The 25,439-nt window shown below is 38.3% G+C and overlaps 2 protein-coding genes across 10 annotated transcripts in view; both read right to left on the reverse strand.

Moving 5' to 3' along the window:
* Etf-QO (electron transfer flavoprotein-ubiquinone oxidoreductase) overlaps positions 1-13,309 on the reverse strand; it is a 38,140-nt gene extending 24,831 nt beyond the window's left edge. Inside the window, exons 1-5 of one of the 2 annotated variants that reach the window (XM_071657785.1) lie at positions 13,173-13,309; positions 7,674-7,787; positions 6,164-6,316; positions 4,322-4,480; positions 3,725-3,921 (exon numbers count right to left, since the gene is read on the reverse strand). In XM_071657785.1, the coding sequence (XP_071513886.1) occupies positions 3,725-3,921; positions 4,322-4,480; positions 6,164-6,316; positions 7,674-7,787; positions 13,173-13,209 (660 nt within the window). In that variant the 5' untranslated portion in view covers positions 13,210-13,309. The remainder of the gene's footprint in view (positions 1-3,724; positions 3,922-4,321; positions 4,481-6,163; positions 6,317-7,673; positions 7,788-13,172) is intronic. The other variant, XM_071657784.1, reaches the window with a different exon arrangement.
* Positions 13,310-17,415: 4,106 nt separating this feature from the next.
* LOC139746480 (pyruvate kinase-like) overlaps positions 17,416-25,439 on the reverse strand; it is a 56,163-nt gene continuing 48,139 nt past the window's right edge. For 4 of the 8 annotated variants that reach the window (XR_011712163.1, XR_011712162.1, XR_011712161.1 and 1 more), the window contains 2 exons: positions 18,955-19,086; positions 17,416-17,650 (listed from right to left, as the gene is read on the reverse strand). Coding sequence is in view for 4 of the 8 variants with exons in the window: in XM_071657750.1 (XP_071513851.1) it covers positions 17,638-17,650 (13 nt within the window). In the remaining 4 variants the exon portion in view is untranslated. The remainder of the gene's footprint in view (positions 17,651-18,954; positions 19,087-25,439) is intronic. The other 4 variants (XM_071657750.1, XM_071657751.1, XM_071657749.1 and 1 more) reach the window with 1 other exon arrangement.

Below are 25,439 nucleotides of genomic sequence, written 5' to 3' on the forward strand. Positions count from 1 at the left end.
TTGCCTCCCACACCATATATTCTTAATACCTTCCACAGAGCATCTCTATCAACTCTATCATATGCCTTCTCCAGATCCATAAATGCTACATACAAATCCATTTGCTTTTCTAAGTATTTCTCACATACATTCTTCAAAGCAAACACCTGATCCACACATCCTCTACCACTTCTGAAACCACACTGCTCTTCCCCAATCTGATGCTCTGTACATCCCTTCACCCTCTCAATCAATACCCTCCCATATAATTTACCAGGAATACTTAACAAACTTATATCTCTGTAATTTGAGCACTCACTCTTATCCCCTTTGCCTTTGTACAATGGCACTATGCATGCATTCCGCCAATCCTCAGGCACCTCACCATGAGTCATACATACATTAAATAACCTTACCAACCAGTCAACGATACAGTCACCCCCTTTTTTAATAAATTCCACTGCAATACCATCCAAACCCGCTGCCTTGCCAGCTTTCATCTTACACAATGCTTTTACTACCTCTTCTCTGTTTACCAGATCATTTTCCCTAACCCTCTCACTTTGCACACCACCTCGACAAAAACACCCTATATCTGCCACTCTACTCTATCATCAAATACATTCAACAAACCTTCAAAATATTCACTCCATCTCCTTCTCACATCACCACTACTTGTTATCACCTCCCCATTAGCCCCCTTCACTGAAGTTCCCATTTGTTCCCTTGTCTTACGCACTTTATTTACCTCCTTCCAAAACATCTTTTTATTCTCCCTAAAATTTAATGATACTCTCTCACCCCATCTCTCATTTGCCCTCTTTTTCACCTCTTGCACCTTTCTCTTGACCTCCTGCCTCTTTCTTTTATACATCTCCCACTCATTTGCATTATTTTCCTGCAAAAATCGTCCAAATGCCTCTCTCTTCTCTTTCACTAATAATCTTACTTCTTCATCCCACCACTCACTACCCCTTCTGATCTGCCCACCTCCCACGCTTCTCATGCCACAAGCATCTTTTGCGCAAGCCATCACTGCCTCCCTAAATACATCCCATTCCTCCCCCACTCCCCTTACTTCCTTTGTTCTCACCTTTTTCCATTCTGTACTCTGTCTCTCCTGGTATTTCCTCACACAAGTCTCCTTCCCAAGCTCACTTACTCTCACCACTCTCTTCACCAACATTCTCTCTTCTTTTCTGAAAACCTCTACAAATCCTCACCTCCGCCTCCACAAGATAATGATCAGACAACCCTCCAGTTGCACCTCTCAGCACATTAACATCCAAAAGTCTCAATTTCGCACGCCTATCAATTAACACGTAATCCAATAACGCTCTCCAGCCATCTCTCCTACTTACATACGTATACCTCTCTTTTTAAACCAGGTATTCCCAATCACCAGTCCATTTTCAGCACATAAATCTACAAGCTCTTCACCATTTCCATTTACAACACTGAACACCCCATGTATACCAATTATTCCCTCAACTGCCACATTACTCACCTTCGCATTCAAATCACCCATCACTATAACCCGGTCTCGTGTATCAAAACCACTAACACACTCATTCAGCTGCTCCCAAAACACTTGCCTCTCATGATCTTTCTTCTCATGCCCAGGTGCAGATGCACCAATAATCACCCATCTCTCTCCATCAACTCTCAGTTTTACCCATATCAATCTAGAGTTTACTTTCTTACACTCTATCACATACTCCCACCACTCCTGTTTCAGGAGTAGTGCTACTCCTTCCCTTGCTCTTGTCCTCTCACTAACCCCTGACTTTACTCCTAAGACATTCCCAAACCACTCTTCCCCTTTACCCTTGAGCTTCGTTTCACACAGAGCCAAAACATCCAGGTTCCTTTCCTCAAACATACTACCTATCTCTCCTTTTTTCTCATCTTGGTTACATCCACACACATTTAGACGCCCCAATCTGAGCCTTCGAGGAGGATGAGCACTCCCCGTGTGACTCCTTCTTCTGTTTCCCCTTTTAGAAAGTTAAAATACAAGGAGGGGAGGGTTTCTAGCCCCCCACTCCTGTCCCCTTTAGTCGCCTTCTACAACATGTGGGGAATGCGTGGGAAGTATTCTTTCTCCCCTATCCCCAGGGATAGGGGAGAAAGATATATTTATTTATTTATTTTATTTTGCTTTGTCGCTGTCTCCCCCATTAGCGAGGAAGTGCAAGGAAACACAAAAGAATGGCCCAACCCACCCACATACACATGTATATACATACACATCCACACACAGCACATATACATACCTATACATCTCAATGTATACATATATATATACACACACAGACATATACATATATACCCATGTACATAATTCATACTGTCTGCCTTTATTCATTCCCATCACAACCCCGCCAGACATGGAATAACACCCCCCCCTTCATATGTGCGAGGTAGTGCTAGTTAAAGACAACAAAGGCCCCATTCGTTCACACTCAGTCTCTAGCTGTCATGTAATAATGCACAGAAACCACAGCTCCCTTTCCACATCCAGGCCCCACAGAACTTTCCATGGTTTACCCCAGATATATATAATAAAAAACACTAAATTTCACATGCTAAAATATTTTGTATATCATCACTGCTTGAGATGGAAAATGAACAAAAAGTTAATAATGTCAACAGTGACAAAGAGTATACATATGTCAGAAATGGAGGGAACAAGGAGAACAGGGTGACCAAATACGAGATGGAGGATTGGAGGAAAAAGATTTTGAGCGATTGGGGCCAGAACATGCAGGAATGTGAAAGACATGCAAAGGATAGAGTGAACTGGTACAATGTGGTATACACGGGTCAATGTGCTGCCAATGGGTATGGATGGGTCTGTGAGGCCAGGTTGTGGATAAGGAACTGTGATTTCAGTGCACAGCACAAGAAACTTAGAGAATAGACGTAAAAGGATGCAGCCTTTCTTCGTCTGTTCCTAGCACTACCTCAAACCAATGCAGGAAATGACACTCAAGTACGACAAAAGTGTCATCTCTGTGTTGGTGTATCATGAAAATCATCATGGTGGCAATCTGCCCGCTGAAAAATATCAGAAGGATAGGGAAATATATGATAAATTATCAGCAACAAATATTAGACCAAAAGAAAGATACTTCTCACAAATCACAGCACCTAAAAAAGCATAAAGATATACCTAAGTAATTCAAGAGAAAGGCAACTAAGATGAAGGCTTAAGTAAGACAGCTTAACTGTAATGAAAGAATTAAAGGTGACCTGATTACAAGCTTAAAGTCTTGAAATCAGCTAGATAATATCAAAAATGAGCAATTCTTGATGAGATGCATTGACAGAGTACCCTGATGTTATTACAAGAGGTTTTTCAAAAAGCTTGTTAGAAAGGTAGTGAAGAAGTACTGTCTTAGTGTAAGGATGGTGTATGACTGAAAAAGACAATGAACTGAAGCTGTGAATGCCAGCAGTACACAAATGTTTGAGAAGCTATCTGATGGTAAAACAAAGTTCAACAGATGAAGCCCTATGAATGTAGAACTCTCTCCCTAGAGAAGTAATAGCATAAGCACATACTTTGATTGTCAAATTACTTACTGCATGACATGCACAATTCAACCAAATACAAAGATATTCAGGACAAAAGAAATATGGAAAAACTGTTTGAAGTGAACACAGCTCACCCTCAAGCCATGACAAAGAGAACACATTCCCAAGAATTTTCAGGAAAGGACATTGAGCAGCTTTTCCTTACCTTTGGAGATCCATCTTTAGAAATACCAACATCACTTGTGGCAATACCAGCAACTGAGCCATCTTCGTGGTATAAAACTTCTGATGCAGGCGTGCCAGGATAGATCTCCACTCCTAACTCCTCAGCTTGCTCTCCAAGCCATCGTACTAAGTGCCCTAAGCGTACTATGTAGTTGCCATGATTATGCATTGGCATACCTTTATGAAACAACAAAAATATATATCAATCAGCTAGATGCGAAAAGGAGAATAATGATGTCATCCTAAAGTCTTTTATGCACCTTTTTCAAAATAATTTGTATGACAAAGTCTATACATTTTATGCAGGGTAAATACATCTAAGATTATACCTTAACATAATCTCATGATCTAGCAACTGGAACTAAGATGAACATTCTCCGCACAGCCATATTCCTGTATACAATACATAAATTCAATCTGCACAAGTGGAATTCTTAATAACCTCTAAGTTGTTCCTTTATTCTTGCTTGCTTCTTTGTTTTTTAAGCTAAACTTGACAAACTTGCTCAATTTCTGAGCAATGAACTTAATTTTGAGATTCATCTGATATCATTCAATGAAAAATCCTTTGTCTTACCAGGTAATATTGGAATATCTATTCGTCTTCTCTCTGTGAGCAGTGCGAACTTGTCAGCTGTAACTGGTGTATTAAGGGGAGCCCCACGTTCTTCCCAATCTGGGAAAAGTTCTTGCAAGGCACGTGGTTCTAAGCATGCTCCAGATAGAGTATGACAACCTAAATAAAATACAATAAATCAAGAAAAATATAAACCAAGACGATACATTATTCACATAACAGTGGATAAATGTCACAATGCAGAGGTACTTTAGCCTCTTTATCATGACACTGGATTTTCAAGAAGTCAAATGTTTAATAATATTAGTGATTGGGTATCGGGAGGGATAGTGACAGCTGCGTAAAGAACCAACATTTCAGTGGTTGTTAAACTGCACTTCCCTGACCAAGGTAGCTGTATTTTCTTTCTGCCTGACCCAAACATGGACTACTGGCATTCTGTTTACAAACATACAATCTCTCCTTCTCATACATAACAGCTGATGAGACTTTAACTCACACAGCTCATTCTTCATAACTAGATTTTCCTCCAGTGAGCAATATGTGCTAGCCCTGCCTTTCAGCAAAATGGTAGGAACAACAGATGGAATTAGTAGGCGGGCACATTCAGGCAAGATCAGTATGTGGAAGTAGTAGGGAAGAACATTAGGCAGGAGCATTAGGTTGTAGTAATCAGTACAAACATTAAGTAGAACCCTCTGCAAACACTGCGCCAGAGCTGTCCTCTGCTAGTGACCTGTTAAGGGTGAGACACAAAAGGCTAAGAAGTTCACTGAAGTTCATTAGTTATGGAGACTCTATTGCTGTGGCCACCCCCTTGGGGGAGTTCCAGTTGGGAAGAGGTGTCAGAGATACAAGTAGATAGATAGATATTGAAAAATATACAAAGCATACCGTATAATCAATATCATGTGTCCAACCAGTGAAGTTTCACATTCAAGTTATGCTTATACAAAGGTCCTTATGATGAAAATCAGTTTATTGTATTTTAAGGTTGAAAACCCACTGCAGATAATACCAACAATTCAAATTTGACTCTATGAATAATAATTCTTTTACACAGTACTATCCCTACCATGACTGTATCTCCCTTCATGTTTTCTATGAAATATACACATAAACACAAACAATATATTGAACCAGGGCATGTGAAGCATCTGGGATAAACCATGGAAAGGTCTGTAGGCCTGGATGTGGATATGGAGCTATGGTTTCGGTGCATTATATATGACAGCTGGAGACTGAGTGTGAACGAATGTGGCCTTTTTTGTCTTTTCCTAACGCTACCTCATGTGTGGCGGGTGGTGACGGGAATGGATAAAGGCAGTAAGTATGAATATGTACATGTGTATACATGCATATATCTGTGTAAGTATATGTACATATCCATTGAAATGTATAGGTACGTATATGTACAAGTGTGAAGGTTTATGTATATACATGTGTATGTGGGTGGGTTGGGCTATTTTCATCTGTTTCCTTGTGCTACCTTGCTAATATGGGTGATAGCAACTTAGTATAGGTAAAAAAAAATTATTATTATTATACTTAATCGCCATTTCCTAACGCTACCTCATGTGTGGCGGGGTGGTGGAGGGAATGGATGAAGGCAGTAAGTATGAATATGTACATGTGTATACATGCATATGTCTGTGTATATATATGTACATATACATTGAAATGTATAGGTATGTATATGTACAAGTGTGAAGGTTTATGTATATACATGTGTATGTGGGTGGGTTGGGCTATTCTTTCGTCTGTTTCTGTTGAAGATGAAGTAGCATTTCATGAAAAGGGGATCACAACATTTGTATCTAGTTATGCAAGCAGCTCACTTACCTATGTCTGCTGCTTTCTCCACTACCATAACTCGAATTTCCTTCTCTTGTTCCTGTGCCAACTGCATGAGTCGAATGGATGCAGAGAGACCAGCAGGACCACCTCCCACAATAACAACATCAGCTTCATCAGCATAACGTTCCATGTCTACATCTATAAGAACCCAATGCAGAAGGTTAGAAATGTGTTTTATGATCTATGTAAGCATAGGCAAATAGTAAATATGAGTAAATGTAAAGTAATGGTGTTTAAGAGGAAACACCATACAGGGTGAAAAAAATTTAAACTGTGTTATAGCATAAGAGATATAGATAGATACATTATATAATGTATTTCATAACCAAATAACAAAAATAACCCAAAAGCATCATGTACCTACCAGCACTTATAACTTTCCAATTATACAATCCCAGAATGTTAGCAGAAAAGGACAATCAGAATCCAAAGAAAATGACCTGTCAACAGGACACTGATCCTTCATATCCAATAAATCATGCCTGAGCCAAAGACTTCAATCCGTTAAAAACAAAACTGGGACCATGTATAACAATTTTAGAACAAAATGGCTGAAATTCATTATGCAAAGGCAATACAATAAACATTATACACTATTTTTCAATATCTGCTTGCAATCTATTGACCAATGCAGGAAAAAGCAACAAATGAAGAGTAATTGTCACTGACTGCCTTTTACACGAATAAGCTCTTGCATATTAGAATTCTACACTTTGGGTGGATGACTGGACAGGTGAATTGCAGTTTTGGGTGAAGCAGATGAACTGCTTGAAGAGGATGCCATGGGATCCTTTTTGTTGTCCAAAACTGGTACCAGTAAGTGTTCTGTGGGTGTTTAGTTTGTTTATGGCCTTTATGTTGATGTTTGTGGTCTGGGGAATAAGTGTTAGGTATGTGTCAATCATGATACCTTGTATAGTTTGAGTTCTGTTGAGTGGAAGCAGCTGACTGTTCACGGTTAATGGAGTGTGAACACTGGATTTGCATTTGTCGAGGGTTAAAGGAGTGACAGTGGATATCTGGGAGGATACAGACATTCTGTTTTAAGTGCATTAGTTTTAACTGTGATATATCTTTGCATATTTCTTCTTGCCTCGATAAGATTGTTGTAACGTTTACAGTGTGGTCTGCAAGAGGTGCTGAAAGGTTGTTCACAGTGTGGTTTGCAAGAGGTGTTGAAAAGTTGTTCACAGTGTGGTCTGCAAGAGGTGTTGAAAGGTTATGTCATGAAGCCCTTCCATCAATTTTATGCTAACAGTGATAGCTACTTTGTAACTAGATGGGGCGGGGAATCATTATGAAGACAGCCATGTGAAAATGGGTAAAGACTTGTTTGGGAACCAACAAACCAGTAAGCATTAATAACATTATTTAGCTTTACTATTAGCATTCATGAGAGTAATATAAGTTATCACCTATCTGTTCAAAGGAGCTGCTTCGTTAACATAAAACAAAATTTCACAGAACATGATATAAAAAGAAAATCACCACCCACCAGTCCAACGTGGATCCCCTTCCCTTGGCACAACAGAGTAGTGGGTTGTGATACGTGGAACTGCATCATTTGAAAACCAGCGTCTTATCTTTGCTATGTGGTGTAGTGTCCGACCTGCAAGCAGAACATGCAATTATATGATGTGCATATATGCCTGTATAACTAATTAATCATACAAAACCAAGATCCCTTTTATGGGACTCCTGCAGCTATGTGGCTGCACTCCCAGTAGAGGCAGGGAAATAATGGACTCCTTTAGAGGGAGAAGTTCCTCCACGGGAGTGGGTGAGGAATGGGATGTATTTAGGGAAGCAGTGATGGCATGTGCAAAAAATGCATGTGGTATGAGAAAGGTGGGTGGTGGGCAGATCAGAAAGGGTAGTGAGTGGTTAGATGAAGGAGTAAAGTTGTCAGTGAAAGAGAAAACAGAGGTGTTTGGACGATACTTACAAGGAAGGAGAGCAAATGACTGGGAGATGTATAAAAGAAAGCAGCAGGAGGTCAAGAGGAAGGTGCAAGGGTTGAAAAAGAGGGCAAATGAGTGTTGGGGTGAGAGTATCGTTGAATCTTAGAGAGAATAAGAAGATTTTTGGAAGAACTTAAATGACAAGCGTAAGAAAAGAGAACAAATGGGAACATCGGTAAAGGGGGCAAAGGGTGAAGTAATAACAGGTAGTGATGGAGTGAGGAGATGGAATGAGTATTTTGAAAGCTTGTTGAATGTGTTTGAAGATTGAGTGACAGATGAAGGGTGTTTTGGTTGGGGTGGTGTGCGAAGTGAGAGGGTCAGGGAGAATGGATTGGTTAAGAGAGAAGAGGTAGTGAAAGCTATGTGAAAGATGAAATCCGGCAAGGGGGCAGGGTTGGATGATACTGCAGTAGAATTTATTAAGAAGGGGTGACTGTGTTGTTGATTGGTTAGTAAGGATATTCATTGTATATATGGATCAGGATGAAGTGCCTGAGGATTGGTGGAATGCATGCATAGTGCCACTGTACAAATGAAAAGGGGATAAAGATAAGTGTTCAAACTAGAGGCATAAGTTTGTTGAGTATTCCTGGGAAATTGTATTGGTGGGGTACTGATTGAGAGGGTGAAGGTAAGTACAAAGTGTCAGATTGGGGAGGAGCAATGTGGTTTCAGAAGTGGCAGAGGATGTGTGAATCAGGTGTTTCCTTTGAAGAATGTGTGTAGGAAATACTTGAAAAAACATGGATTTGTATGTAGCACTTATGGATCTGGAGAAAGCATATGATAGGGTTGACAGAGATGCTTTTTGGAAGGTCTTAAGAATATACGATGTGGGAGGTAAGCTGCTAGAAGCAGTGAAAAGCTTTCATCAAGGATGTAAAGCATGTGTACGGGTAGGAAGAGAGCATAGTGATTGGTTCCCAGTGTAGGATGGTTTGTGCCAGGGGTGTGTGATGTCCCCATGGTTGTTTAAATTGTTTATGGATGGGGTGCTTATGGAGGTAAATGCTAGTTTTGGAGAGGGGCAAGTATGCAGGCTGTTGGGGATGAGAGAGACTGGGAAGTGTCAGGTGTTGTTCGCTAATGATACAGCTCTGGAGACTGATTTGAGTGAGAAACTGCAGAGGCTTGTACTGAGTTTGGAAAAGTGTGTGAAAGGAGAAGGCTGAGGGTATAATGTGAATAAGAGCAAGGTTATTAGGTTCAGTACGGTTGAGGGACATGTTAATTGGGATGTAAGTTTGAATGAAGAAAAATTCGAGGAAGTGAAGTGTTTTAGATATCTGGGAGAGGACTTAGCAGCGAATGGAACTATGGAAGCAGAAGCGAGTCACAGGATGTAGGAGGGGGAAAAGGTTCTGGAAGCAATGAAGAATGTGTGGAAGGAAAGAATGCTATCTCGGAGAGCAAAAATGGGTATGTTTGAAGGAATGGTAGTTCCAACAATTCTATGTAGCTGCGAGCCATGGGCTATAGATAGGGTTGTACAGAGGAGGGTGGATGTGTTGGAAATGAAATGTTTGAGGACAATATGTGGTGTGAGGTGGTTTGACCAAGTAAGTAATGAAAGGGTAAGAAAGAAGTGTGGAAATAAAAAGTGTGGTTGAGAAAGCAGAAGAGGATGTGTTGAAGTGGTATGGGCATTTGGAAAGAATGAGTGAGGAAAGGTTGACAAAGAGGACACATGTGTCAGAGGTGGAGGGAACAAGGAGAAGCAGGAGACCAAACTGGAGGTGGAAGGATGGAGTGAAAAAGATTTTGAGTGATCATGGCCTGAACATACAGGAGGGTGAGAGGCGTGCAAGGAATAGTTAATTGGAACGATATGGTATACCAGGGTCGACGTGCTGTCAATGGACTGAACCAGGGCATGTGAAACGTCTGGGGTAAACCATGGAAAGGTCTGTAAGCCTGTGGTTTTGGTGCATTACACATGACAGCTATAGAGACTGAGTGTGAACAAATGTGGCCTTTTTTTGTCTGTTTTCCTGGCACTTCCTTGCTGAAGCAAGGGGTAGCAATGCTGTTTCCTGTCGGGAGGGGTAGTGCCAGGAATGGATAAAGACAAGCAAGTATAAATATGTACAAGTGTATATATGTATATGTCTGTGCATTCTATATTCATCTATCTTTCTACATCTCAGACACTCATTTCCTTCAGAAACTCTTTAAAGGGGTGGCCATCGCAATAGTGTCTCCATAACTAGTTAAATCCAGTGCTGCTATTTAGCCTTTAGAGCCTCAACCTTAAAAGGCCAATAGCAGAGGGCAACTCTAGCACAGTGTTTTCAGAAGATCCTACCTAACATTCTAACTGACTACTTCACTCTCCCAATATGTCTAATCATAATCTTACTAACAAACCTCTCTTACTTCAGGAGTGGGTGAGGAATGGGAGGTATTTTGGAAAGCAGTGCTTACACATGGAAGTGAGTCACATGCTTAAGGTAGGATATGGAAACGTGAGAAATGTCTTTAAGTTTCCAGCTGATATGTGATTCCATCTTTTATCCAAAGAAATCATCAGGAACCCAAAAACACTCCTGGAAAAAAACATCATGTATCACAATACCCCAGTAACCAACAGAGAGAATGTAAATGAGTCATCACAGTAGGAAGCCAAATTTACAAGGCAACTTTTGGAAGCAATTCTACACTGAAAAAAAAAAAAAAAAAAAAAAATATATTTTGAGAAATCATCAGGTAATTCTTTTCATTTATTTCAAGCACTTAATGTCATATGCTATTTATAGGAAAATATGAAAATAATGTGTAAATACAGAAATATGTACTTTTATTCATACCTGAAGGCCATTTCCCACATTAGCGAGGTAGCACCAGATAACAGATGATAAAAGACCCAGCCACTCACATAAATGTACAAATACACACACACTCATACATATACATAAATATACATACATACATACATACATTTACATATAAATACACATACATATATATATATACTCATGAACATATTCATACTTGCTCAGCTTCATGCATTCCCAATGTGGCCTCGCCCCACAGGAAACAGCACAAATGCATGATGGAAAAGAAAAAAGTCAACATATACATCCTTTTCTTTTTCACCCACACCTGATTGCTGCCCCCTGCATCAGTGAGGAAGCAGCAGAAAACAGACAAATAAAGGCCACATCTGCTCACATCCATAAACAAGCTGTTATGTGTAATGCATCGAACCACAGCTCCCTATCCACAACCAGGATGCAGATAGTGATATGTATATTATGTAAAAAATATGTAACTCATAAAAGCTGGATGTGTAAAATCATGGATGAAAAGAAAACAGTGTAATATATTTGGTTGTGTGTAGAATGAAATCACACCAAGAAGAAACTCATAATCATTATACACTTATATAAATGTGGAGCATCCATGCCCCCAGCCAGGACCTTCCTTGTCAATTCAGTACCTTCCCACACCAATATAAAGGAAAATATATCAATCTTTTTGTGCAATGAATGAGTGTTAATTCATGTGCATGCTCATTTCAAGGGTTAACTACATACTTTCAATGATTTTCACAGCCCCTAAGCTTTGTGGAGTTGGCTTAATTATACAAAAGGGAAGCAGGGTGGTCAATGTACACAATGATATGGGAGTCATTCTCTCAGTAAATTTCTCTTTTTCAAGCACCAAATCCTCTGCCATGTAATACTATTTGAGAAATTTAAAGGTAATTTATCAGTTTACTTCTGCATCACTATTAGCCTTGAATATAGAATGATTTTGTTCTGTAATGCTAGTGAATATATTCAGATGATATAACAGTAATTGCATACCATGATTTGGAGCATTATATTTCACACAGCAATATTAAGGTAGATGATAAGGGTTACACACGTGAAGAAATATGTGAGGTAAGTAATCTAAAAGTAAGTAATGTCAACAGGGAATATAAAAACCTCACCTAGTAGCCAATATGATATGAAAAATACAGCAGCTCTTAATTCATCTGCCACTGGGATCGCATGATTACTCGCTGTGTTGTCTGTTAACCTATGGCTCCACTTTGGCAGTGTTCAATCATGGATGTAACTGGTATATATGAACTATAATATACAAAAGCAAGAAAAATCTTGACTATTAAGGAGGTCAGGTGAGGTTTTCATAGGTTCACTGATTTTTTTCGAGTGTGTTACCACCATATAATTCAGTTAACCCAACATTTCCCCTGGTATACTATAGCCTTATTCAATATAATTCAAGAAATACTGGATAATGCTCAAAATCCAGCTCATAACTGTTACTTTATAATGATACTCTATTACGGTTACTGTATTCTCTAAATATTACACTCAACAAAATCATTAAACACTCACTAGTAATAGCAACGCGGAGGTAAACCTGTATATTGCCAAGATGATTAATCAGATGACGCAAAAATGTATTTAATAAACCAAACTTCACTCAATAAAACAAATCACAGTTTAAAAAATGAATATCCAAAACATATGAACTTAAATTCAACAAAACTAGAACTGACCCATATCTACAAAATATAACCGAGAAAAATAGGAGATTTTCATTAATTACGAGCAAAAATTAAGTGACTACTTACCGTATGGGTTTTCCAAGGAAGATATGGGGATAACGCAGTAAGAAAGTAAATAACTACCAAGTAGGTAACCTTACTTAATCATATATATATATATATATATATATATATATATATATATATATATATATATATATATATAAAAGGCCAACAAAACTACATTAGATTGGTCGTCTTTGATTACGAACGTTAACCTGAATCCTGGACACATGCAGTGACTCAACATAACACTAGAGTCATGATACATAAGAGAGGCTGGCATTATGGGATAATGCAAAACATTGTTTACTCCATAGAATTCGCACTTTTTGGTAATAAATCTCACAATAAACCACATCACAGGAATATCTACGGACTGAACTGGCATCACAGGCTCTTCTGGATTACAAAAAACAACACGAACATGCAGGACACTAAATAGTAATGAATAAGTTAAAATTCTCACCCGCAAGGAGTGCAGGTCTGAACCTAACGAAAGCCATGGCCACTCTCGCGTACACTTTCCCCGCGATCGTCAATTGTCTGGGTACGCAGGGCGCGTTTCCAACGTCCTCGATAACCTACATTTATCTGTGCCAGATTATCGAGTTTAAAGGTATCATAATATTTTTTTTTAATAATTAATGAACACTCTTCTGTTTTCGATGTACAGAATATGCCGTTTTGTTGAGAAAACTCATAGAAAAATTCATTAGTCGTTAACTATGAATCAGCTGTTTCTTGCGTAATGTTATAAGACAGAAATAGATGTCAAATTACACACTCAGCGCTGCAAATAGTCTTCAAATATGAGCAATCAAGGACTCTGGATAACTAGATGATCCAAATATTTTGGTATGAGCAATAAGAACCAATCATCTGTTCATATTTTTTTTTCGGTTACGATAAGATACAAGAGCGCATTTACATTCGATAGAATCATCAGGACCATAACATTATTTTTCCTTGTATTAACAATAATCACTTAACTATCTAACCAGAAAACCAACACCACTAAAGTTAGACATCAATTGGAATGGTCCAAGTAATGGGATAGTGAATGCCGGAAGTTAAAAAAGATTTAAAAGTCTTGACAGCATGAAATGTAATCACATCGGCCTTCATGTCGAGGTCACCGCACGCACTGTATCGTTTAAGGAATTTTTATCACCAAGGTAGTTTCAAAAGGGCCCATTTATGTGCGTGACGATAAATCGTGGCATCATGGTGACAGAAACTCGCTCGGAATATTATAATGCACATTATTAAACCCAAAACCGGACTCAAGGGGTCCTCCTCGAGGGAAAAATGGCTTTTTGCTCTTGAATATCGTGGAAGAATTAAGAGCCTTTGGGGGAAACTGACCCACTAATATGTTAAAAGATGCCCTGATTCCCCGTAATGCAGTACAAACAGGTTATTAATCAAAGTTAATAGCTATGGTACTAATCACCAAGGAAGAGAAATAATTAGGGAGGCTATCAGAACCTTCACATTCTTATATCAGATTGACAAAATGGCCAGTGATCACTTCTAAACTGCAAAGACAAACAACCAGAAGTCATAGCAAGCAACTAAAGAAGAATCTTTTAAGAATAGGGGCACACGAAGTGTGATGAAACAGAGTGCAGCCAGAAATACACAAGGTTGAAGCAACGCGCTTCTGTTGGTCTTAAGTTTGAGGTGTACTCAAGCCCATCTGCCCGGCAATCATGCACACTCCTGATAACATTAATGACCTCGATGTCTTGCGCAGTTGTAGGCTCTATCAAAACCTCTCTCCCAGAACTGGTCACTATTCACGCCTCAAAACAATAATTGTATGTAAGAATACATTGTAGAGTCCACAAAATACATTATCTGCTTCCCCATACATTTTCAAAAGCGACATCATACCTACATTTTTTTGCTTTGTCATCTCTCCTTTGGGCTTCATTACCACCTACATACGTCTGGACATGGAACTGTCGAGGTTCCTAAAGTATTCTAGGTCCATGGGGGTCTTCATATCCTGACTGAGGTCTGATCGTGAATTCTGAGCACCCAGTGCGTTTAGATGTCTCACATGTACCGACATTTTCTTGCTTAGAGGCGATAATTCTCGCTTTCCGTTTCTTACAGACATAAAATACAACTCTAAGATACTTATATGACAAATAAATGCAACAGCTAATATGATTAGAGAGGCAAGATTCAGCCATCTTAAAGCATAGGTGGAAGAAATGCAGCTCCCAGAGGCGAAATTCCTGAAAAGTGGCTGTCACGGAGAATGAATAATGACCATGTATTCCCAACGTAGCCCAAGGCACACTGAGGCGGGTTGTTGTTGTTCAAACCGTTGGGAACGTTAGTCTCAGAGACTAGATGTACGATGACTTTACCCTGAGAACACCTTATGCTTACAGCAACAATAACTTTTATTATTTTTCTTTTGCAGGGTAACCTCAATCAGGTGGAGTCCAGTAACACCCATACATACACACACACACACACACACATATATATATATACACACTCGCCTGTAAGTCTACCCCGTGTATAGGTCGACCAAAGTTTTTGAGGGTAATGGAACAACATATTAAGGTAATAAAACACCATGTTCTATGGCATGTAAAACTCATTTCAGAAAATCCAAACACACAAAAAAGCTGCGTAGATCCTATAAACAGACATTTGCCGAGCATGAAATAAAGAGTGCCAAAGTTAAATTGTTTACCATTTATTAACATGGCACTTTACACTGAAACGCACATAGTTTCAGCAGAAATATTGAATATTTTCATTCAGGTATTTATTCAAGTCAATTTGGATATAATATTATTATAATACAAGTTTTCATTAGCTGAAAATCATTCGAAAAGCGATTATGGTAACACCTTTGGATCAAAACGCAAAAGTGGATGGCTTTATCCCACTGTAATACGTACGTCATTTCAGCAAAAAATATTACATTTCCGTGAGTGTATTATATCAAATATTTTAACAGAAAACTAACAAAAAACGAGTCACATCTCTTGAATATTGGAAGGTTAGATATTTTGTTTTTATGTACTTTATTCCATTTTACTTTGAAATACATCACGTATATGCAAAACTATTTATTTTGAGTATTTCTGAGAATTGAGTGCTAAGTATATTGAAGAGGGATTGCACTGGCAGAATACTTTGATTTGTTGTATAGATGTGGGATGCTTGCCGTTACTACAGCCAAAGATTGCCCCGAGGGCTCTTGTGGCTTGCATCACTCATATATTTGCTTAATAATGGGCAGATGAGGCATAGTTTAAATTAAAGCATGTAAATTGTTTGTGGAGGATACTATGGGATTATTTTTCTTGTCCAAATCTGGTGTCGGTAAGTGTTCAATGGACATTTGGTTTGAGACCTTTGTGCTGATGTCTGGTTGGGTTGCATCATAAGTTATGCTCAGTATAGATGGAATTTTGCTGAATTAGAGTGGTTGATCAATCATGGCAATGAGATGATGGATATTAGATTTATGTCTGTCTAGGGCTAAAATGAAGAATGAAGACTTCTGTGATGATCATAATTGGTTTTACGGGGGACAGGTGAGTGTGACCCCAAATAGTTTGTCAGATAATGCAACACATAAATTCCATGTCACAGAAGGCAACTAAGAGGGCAAGAGTGGGTTGGCAGGATATTCCCCACTCCTGCACTATTACTTTCCAAAGGGGGAAAAAAGGAACCAAAAAGGACTTTTCCTCTAAGACTCGTTCAACTGTTTCTGAAGCTACCTCATTAAACAATATGGGAAACAAGTAGGAAACAAAAAATATAAAGAATATTTTTTTTTTTTTTTTGTCGCTGTCTCCCGCGTTTGCGAGGTAGCGCAAGGAAACATACGAAAGAAATGGCCCAACCCACCCCCATACACATGTATATACATACACGTCCACACACGCAAATATACATACCTACACAGCTTTCCATGGTTTACCCCAGACGCTTCACATGCCCTGATTCAATCCACTGACAGCACGTCAACCCCGGTATACCACATCGATCCAATTCACTCTATTCCTTGCCCTCCTGCATGTTCAGGCCCCGATCACACAAAATCTTTTTCACTCCATCTTTCCACCTCCAATTTGGTCTCCCACTTCTCGTTCCCTCCACCTCCGACACATATATCCTCTTGGTCAATCTTTCCTCACTCATTCTCTCCATGTGCCCAAACCATTTCAAAACACCCTCTTCTGCTCTCTCAACCACGCTCTTTTTATTTCCACACATCTCTCTTACCCTTACGTTACTTACTCGATCAAACCACCTCACACCACACATTGTCCTCAAACATCTCATTTCCAGCACATCCACCCTCCTGCGCACAACTCTATCCATAGCCCACGCCTCGCAACCATACAACATTGTTGGAACCACTATTCCTTCAAACATACCCATTTTTGCTTTGCCTTTATAAGTTGGGCATTCTTGCCCCTTTGCTGAACTGTGGAATTGAGGTTGGAAATAAGGTAACATACTTTATATACTTTTTCTTACTGCACAGCAGTGATGTTTATGCATAACCTATAACAGTCCAGGAACACTTCCATAGACTCCCTGACAAAGACACTCCTGTTAATTGTGTATTCCCTGATCACATCCTTGACATTCACTCCTTTCCTTATATTTAACCTCATTCATATAGTATGAGTCAAGAAGAGGGATTAGAATCAATGCACACATAAGATACATTACTTTATTAACTTGTAGATACATAAGGTAATATAACGATGGAATAGTGTAAATTATCACAAGATGAAATTTTGCTTTATCAACTTACTGATATACATGTTTATGTAATCTGAACCAATAAAGCAAAACCAGATACTAACTAAGAGAGAGAAAATCTCAAATGAATGAATATATTTGGTCTGCTCTTTGGTTACTGCTTCCCTCAACATCTCTTAAGGCAGAATCCTAGAAAAGAAAGAATGAGTATTAATCATTATTATAACAACACATATTGCTAAACCTTCAATGACAGGGCTAGCTAATGGAAACCTAAAATTTTTTTTGATAAGAATTTCCATGCATTCAATAAACCTTTTGTGAATCTATGTCAGCTGAGAGTCTAATCAATACTACACCTCCTTGTTACATATGATGTTATACAGCATCTTAGATTAAAATACTATACAAGATCAACATTAGTCTGTACCAGTTAGTAAGAAAGCAGACAGCAGCAAAAGTGGTAATATAGGATTTGTGAGTTTGAGTAATATATATGCTGCAACTTAAGGAGTTAATGTGTAAATACATAAAATCTCAATACAAACTGTGAGTCAAGCACATCAACTTTTTCTCTGAAGATTAATAGCTACTATACTGACATTCAACTGCAGTATAATGTCCAAATAAAAATCAGTGTAACACTAAAACATGTATCTTTGGGGCTACTGTGCTACTTAATTAAATAGAACAATCCAGTAAAAAGATTATCAGTTTAATGCACTGAAAAGAACCATGGAGATATTATAGAGAATCATTTTTTTTAAAGCAGCCATCTTGACAGTGACATAAGTATGTCCTAAATGAAGTCATGTCAGATGAAAAGATTAAATCATGATTTTAACAAAAAAAGTAACAAAATAATGTGAGGTCCTCAAATGTCTGTGATTTGCTCTTGTAAGTGGGTGCAATATCCTCTTATAAATAAAATCATTTAAGACTTGTATATATCATCTTTTCTGCACACTAATAATTCATAATCTAACTGACACTGTAGTAGCTCTTTCAGAATGGATGTAACTAGTTTTAGCTGAAGTCTTTAAAATCAAAATTCATAATTCCCTTTGAGTAAACATTCACCAACAATCTAAAAATGTAAAAAGTGGGTGAAATTTGGTAAACATTTAGACAATTCAGACACATGTTTTATCTAAGAAACAGTAGCACAACCAACCATTACATATTATTATCATCATCAATACTATTACTAAATCATTATACAACCCCAGGACCCCTTTTTTAGGGCTCCCACAGTTCCATAGCTGCACTCCATTCAGGAGCACATTAAAACAGACTCCCAGAGGCAAGAAAGTTCCTAATGACCCTGTCCTCCTTTCTGTCCACCAGTGATAATACAGCCTAACGATAGGTGATTTTTTTTTCCATAAGTAACCACTAGCAGGTGGTCTAGGAACATTTGCAACCATTAACTGAAGGCCTGAACTAAAAAGTCAATAATTCCTTTTCTAAATGACTGACTCCTGAGAACTCACCACTCATATGCTCAGTGGATTTGAATCCTCTAGGTATGTCACATCATCACAGTCAACTAATGGGTTAACCTCAAAATGATAGCTTGCTTTGATGAAAGTAGCTCACCAGCTGGCTCTTCAAATATATCTATTCTGAAGAAAGATAACTGATAGTAGGGGTGTAAGGTTGGCAAATACAGTTACATCAAAAGTCCAAAATGCTTGGGATCTGGACATTTCTGGATTTTTTATTTTTCTGGACTTTGGAGTGCATATATGGAAAATACATTTAAAAGTCTAACTTACTTATATATGGAAAATACATTTAAAAGTCTAACTTACTTATGTATGGAAAATACATTTAAAAGTCTAACTTACTACAGATCAAGTAAGTTTGGGCCAACACTATTATACCAGTACAATGGTTTACCTCTCTTTGTTATTTTCTTGTATAGAGTATGTGCACATTACAGTGCTTATAAAATTAATAGGAATATTAAGAATAACTTTTCATTATCATCATTATACTTGATTGCCATTTCTTGCATCAGCAGGGTAGTGCCAAGAAACAGAAGAAGAAAGACCCATCCACTCATTTTTTTTCTTTTCATACATATTCACCATTTCCCACATAAGCGAGGGAGCATTAAGAACAGAGGACTGAGCCTTAGAGAAAAAAAATCCTCACTTGGCTTCCTTCTCTTTTCCCTCTTTTGGAAAGGTAAAAACTGGACAGGAGGATTTCCAGCCCCATGCTCCTTCCCCTTTTATTTGCCTTCTACATCATGCAGGGAATACGTGGGAAGCATTCTTTCTCCCCATCCCCTATCATGTACATATACATATCAACATACACACATATACATACACATACACAGACATATAGATACCCATGTACATATTCATACTTGCTTGCCTTCATCCATTGCGGTGCCACCCTGCCCCACAGGGCCACATTCGTTCACACTCAGTCTCTAGCTGTCATGCGTAATGCACCGAAACCACGGCTCCCCATCCACATCTAGGCCCCACAGACCTTTCCATGGTTTACCCCAAACATTTCACATGCCCTGGTCAGTCCATTAACAGCATGTCAACCCTGGTGTACCACATTGTTCCAGTTCACTTTATTCTTTGCATGCCTCTTACCTTCCTGTGTGTTCAGGCCCTGATTGCTCAAAATCTTTTTCACTCCATCGTTCCACTTCCACTTCAGTCTCCTGCTTCTCCTTGTTCCCTCCACCTCTTGACACATATATATCCTCTTTATAAATCTTTCCTCACTCATTCTCTCCAAATGACCAAACCATTTCAACACATCCTCTTCTGCTCTCTCAACCACATTCTGTTCATAACCACACATCTCTTTTTCTTTTACCTTTTCATTACTTACTTGATCAAATCACCTCACATCACATATCATCCTCAAAAACATTTCATTTCCAGCACATCCACCCTCATCCATACCACCCTACCTTTTGCCCATGACTCGCAACCATATAATATTGTTGGAATTACTATTCCTTCAAACATACCCATTTTTGCTCTGAGATAACAGTCTCTCTTTCCACACATTCTTCATTAATCCCAGAACCTTCACCCCCTTCCCCACCCTATGACTCACTTACACGGTTCCATTCGCTGCTAAGTCCACTCCCAGATATCTAAAACACTTCGCTTCCTCCAACGTTTTTCCATTCAAATTTACTTGTCCCTCAACACTGCTGAACCTAAGAACCTTGCTCTTATTCACATTTACTCTCAATTTTCAATTTTCACACACTTATCCAAACTCATTCAGCAACTTCTGCAGTTTCTAACTTGAATCAGCCACCAGTGCTGTAACATCGGTGAACAACAACTGACTCACTTCCCAGGCCCTCTGATCCCCAACATACTGCATACTCATCCCTCCAAAACTCTTGCATTTACCTTCCTAACCACCCCATCCATAAAGAAATCAAACAACTATAGGGACATCACATACCCCTGCTGCACACTGACCTTCACTGGCAACTAATCACTCTCCTATCCTCCTCCTTGTACACATGCCATACACCCTTGATAAAAACTTCTCTGCTTCTAGCAGCTTACCTTCCACACCATATACTCTTAAGACCTTTCACAAAGCATTTCTATCAACCCTATCATATGCCTTCTCGATCCATAAATGCCACATACAAATCCATCTGTTTTTCTAAGTATTTCTCACACACAAACATCAAAGGAATCACTTGTTCCACACATCCTCTACCACTTCTGAAACCAAACTGCTCCTCCCCAGTCTGATGCTCTGTACATGCCATCACCCTCTCAATCAATAACCTCCAATACAATCTTCCAGGAATACTCAAACTCATGCCTCTGAACACATACCTTTATCCCCTTTGCCTTTGTACAATGGCGCTAAACATGCATTCCACCAATCTTCAGGCACTTCACCATGATACATACATAAACTGGATATCCTCACCACTCACCCCCTTTCTTAATAAATTCACATGCAGTACCATCCAAACTGCCACCATGCCAGATTTCATCTTCGACAAGGCTTTCACCACCTCTTCTTTCTTCACCAAACCACCCTCCCTGACTCACTTGGCACACCATCCCAACCAAAACACTCTACATATGCCACTTTATCATCAAACACATTCAACAGACCTTCAAAATACTCACTCCATCTCCTCACTGCCTGTTATCACTTTCCCCTCTCGCTCCCTTCACCAATATTCCCATTTTTTCTCATTTTACTCACGTTATTTACCTCCTTCCAAAAATATCCCTAAAGTTTAATGATACTCTCTTACCCCAACTCTCATTTGCCCTCTTTTTCAACCCTTGCACCTTCCTCTTGACAAAATTGAATGCATTTCTTCTTTCAGAACTTGTTGAGTTGGGCTGAGCTACTGGGTGAAAACAGTGTCACAATACTTTTAAACTGAAAAGGAATAATATAGGTAATGCTTTTACAAAAATATTTTATCATGAAATCCTGAAAATTTTCCAGATTTCAAGTTTCTAGGTTTTCGATGTTGTACTGTTTATAGATGGAGACATCTCACATTTCATATCCACTTTTCTGTACATGACATAGTAAGGTAGTCCCAGTAAGAAACTACTAACCAGTAATTAACATGTACTGGTGTCAAAATAAAGAGATCTTCATTTCTTTCTACACCTATTAAGCATGAAACAAGTTTCAAAAAATGTCTCAACCTATCCCTGTCCTGACATGCTTCCCTTCCATACACCATTTCATGCTTTCTTCTGCCATTTCTCTCCCTCCAGTATTCTTTCACCCTATTTGCCTATGTCACTGGTAGTTTTCCTCTTTTTAAGATGTTATTTTGGTTTCTACTCCTGACAGGTAAGTCATTACATGTCTGTATCATTAGCTAAACCTCACAGAGCTTGGAAGATCACTGCATTGCATAATTACTGTGCTGCTAATTACAACTTAAGAGTGCAGCAACGTGACAGATGTTTCTTTTCCTCTGCTGCTGCACTCTGTTTTCATATCCTTCCTCATAACTTTAACCTGTCCCTTTTTTTTTTTTAAATGCATACTTTTATCCCATTTCTTTATATTTCACCTTCATTTATTGAAGGCTAGCCTTGATGAGGAAGAAACAGATAGAGTTGAAAAATAACGAACAGCATTTACAAATATTCTCACAGGTTAATGGTTTTGTAACCTTAGAAACTATTACCATTATTCAAGACCAAAATTTTTAGCAAAGCTTCCACCTTGAAGGATCCTCATTCACAAACCTAAAACGATTAATTACTCTTGAGAGTCTCATAATTACTGCTTGCTGACTGGCTGGCCTTAGTGAATAAGAAACCATCTAAATCTAGAACCTTACTGAGGGCACAGGATGAGAAAATATTCATTCTACCACATAATTCTGTACTATCATGAAGGCTTTCAGTTTTCAAATCTTGTGTAGCCACTTCAAAGTTCTGAAGATCTTGAGTATTGTTGCAGCAAAAAATATTATCGCACTTTTCTGATAATAGATCTTGTTCTCATCATCACAAAAATAAAAGCCTGAGTACCACAGAAAAGACTGTGCTGTAGCTTGTGAAGATTGTAAAACTTGAGAAACACACACATAACTGGGAAATTTTGCACCTAATCTTAAGAACTTGAGAAACATGTGAAGATTAAGAGGTTTCCAATTCCTTACTGATTAAAATTCTCCTGGCTAACTGAAACAGGATAATTCTTTTCAATCTATATGTTTGAGAGGCTTGGCCCTAGAGTACAACATGAAGGACCACAAGATCTAAGATTCTTCCAAATCAGTGAAGTGACACCGTGCTTCCTGTCCAATATATAAACATGTGATGAGGGCTTTGGTTTTGGTGCAATATTCATGACATCTTTAGAGGGGAAGTGAAAGAACGAGGCCATTCTCTGTCTGCTCCTAACATAACCTCACTAACATGGGAAGTGGTGAACAAGTATGGAAAAAGGAAAAAAGTAAACAGCTTTAACTGGAGCCAGGTGGTATTTTGCCAGCAGCTAGAACTCCCACCAGCTGGGCACGGATGAAATGCCAGTTGGCAAAGGCAAAATGACTTCTAATCCAAGGTTTTATATCAGTTTTTTGACTGGTGAGCTCCCTGCAGACATTCATATGAAAAAGTGGAAGCCACTCCATCAATTCAACTGGTTTCATCACTATCATTTCCACCACGTTGTACGGTACATGTGGCTAAGATTCAAATTTTTTCATGCAAAGCAAAAAGCTAACAATGATAAAGTCTTGATAAAGAAAGTGATTTTGATGTACTTTTGTTTATCTAGTAGGCATTATCCTTTACAGAGGGTACTATATTGGTGTTACATTTAACAAAATGTGAATATACAGAAACTATAAAAATTCAAAAGTGCAATAAACATATAAATACTAGTATGATATATTATGATTAATATATGATCATGCAATACAACACATGCATAGAGTAAGCCCATGTAATAAGCATATAATACCAAAAGCATCACTGGACTTACCTGGTGCCTTTATCCTTATAAAACTGTCGATGCATGATGGCTGTGTCAGGGTATGTGATGTTTTGTGTGTGCTTTGAGCTGAGTATGAGCTCATGATTTTACCTATGCATAATGATAAAACAGGTAGGCTCTGGTTTTGATACATTATACATAACAGCTGGATAGTGGATTTGAGCAAATGAGGCAGTTTATTTGTTTGTTCCTGAAGCTACCTTGAATAAGCAGGAAAAGCAATTAAGTATATGTAAAAATAATGTTTGTAAACTGTATTTGTTAGATATGAAAATTATATACATATGAATGATAAATAAGTGTGTGTGTGTGTGTGTGTGTGTGTGTGAGGAGGGAGAGAGAGCAAAAGTACATGTACTGCTTGAGTGCAAAGGTGTATGTTGTTAATACGTATGTGTCTATACAAGAATGTTTGAACGTATACATAAAGATAAAAGGGAAGGGGGAACGTACAATACAAAAGCAATGCAAAGGCATTTGCATCCTATATAACCATATACCTGTACAATCATTTCAAATATCTTGGAAAGAAAATATACGTCATGAGTATTTTCAAAGTGGGATGAGAGTAACAAAATATAAGTTGTTGTATTACATTCATGGTTTGTATTATACATAAGTAAAAGGAAAGGAGAGAGAAAAGAAAAAAAGGATGTTAAAGATTGGTCCATCATGATGAGCTCTGCAAGGGATAGTATGTGAAACCTAGCTATGTAACAGATGTACTGAATAGAGCCATAATTCTGAGTGCTTTACAGAATAGTAAATACTAATAAGAATGATGTTAAATAATGCTTCATATTTACGACTAAACATGTCAATTCATGCACTCATAAATCAGAGACTTGGTCATACCTTCCAGTAAATAATACATTCAAGACACATTTCATAAACCCTCAACTTTACCTTATTACCAAACACATTATACCTCACTTCTTCCAACTCCTTGCTGGCATCCTACATCTCTTGCTCCCACTAATCTCATTCAAGACATTCTATCAATCTTTTATTCTCTACCCATATCTGACAAGCATATATAAATAGTATAAATGGATACTAAACAGCTTGTTGCTCTGTAACCATCACTTCAAGAGCTTAGTCCCTTTCTTCAACCATCATCCAGTTTGCTTACTCTTCAGCAGTATTTTCACCTTACAAAAACAATCATACCATGTAAATATCTGAGTGTATTGTATTTTTACTAAATCTTACATTCCGACTCCTTATTCTAACATAACCATCTCTCCTATATTTGGGTACACACCTAATGTAACTCTCTTTCCTTTCACACCATCTTAAACACTAAACTTTTGCGCAGTACTACTAGCTAAACAACACTGAAAGCTTTAAATTGCTACTTAAACTACACTAACTAAACTCCCAAGCATATCCTGCTGCTGTGTTATTGATAAAAACAACAAACAAGGAGGACAATCTTTCTATACAAGAAGAAAGAAGGATAGGAATAAAG

The sequence above is a fragment of the Panulirus ornatus genome, chromosome 65 (genome assembly GCF_036320965.1).
Source record: "Panulirus ornatus isolate Po-2019 chromosome 65, ASM3632096v1, whole genome shotgun sequence".
Lineage (NCBI taxonomy): Eukaryota > Metazoa > Arthropoda > Malacostraca > Decapoda > Palinuridae > Panulirus > Panulirus ornatus.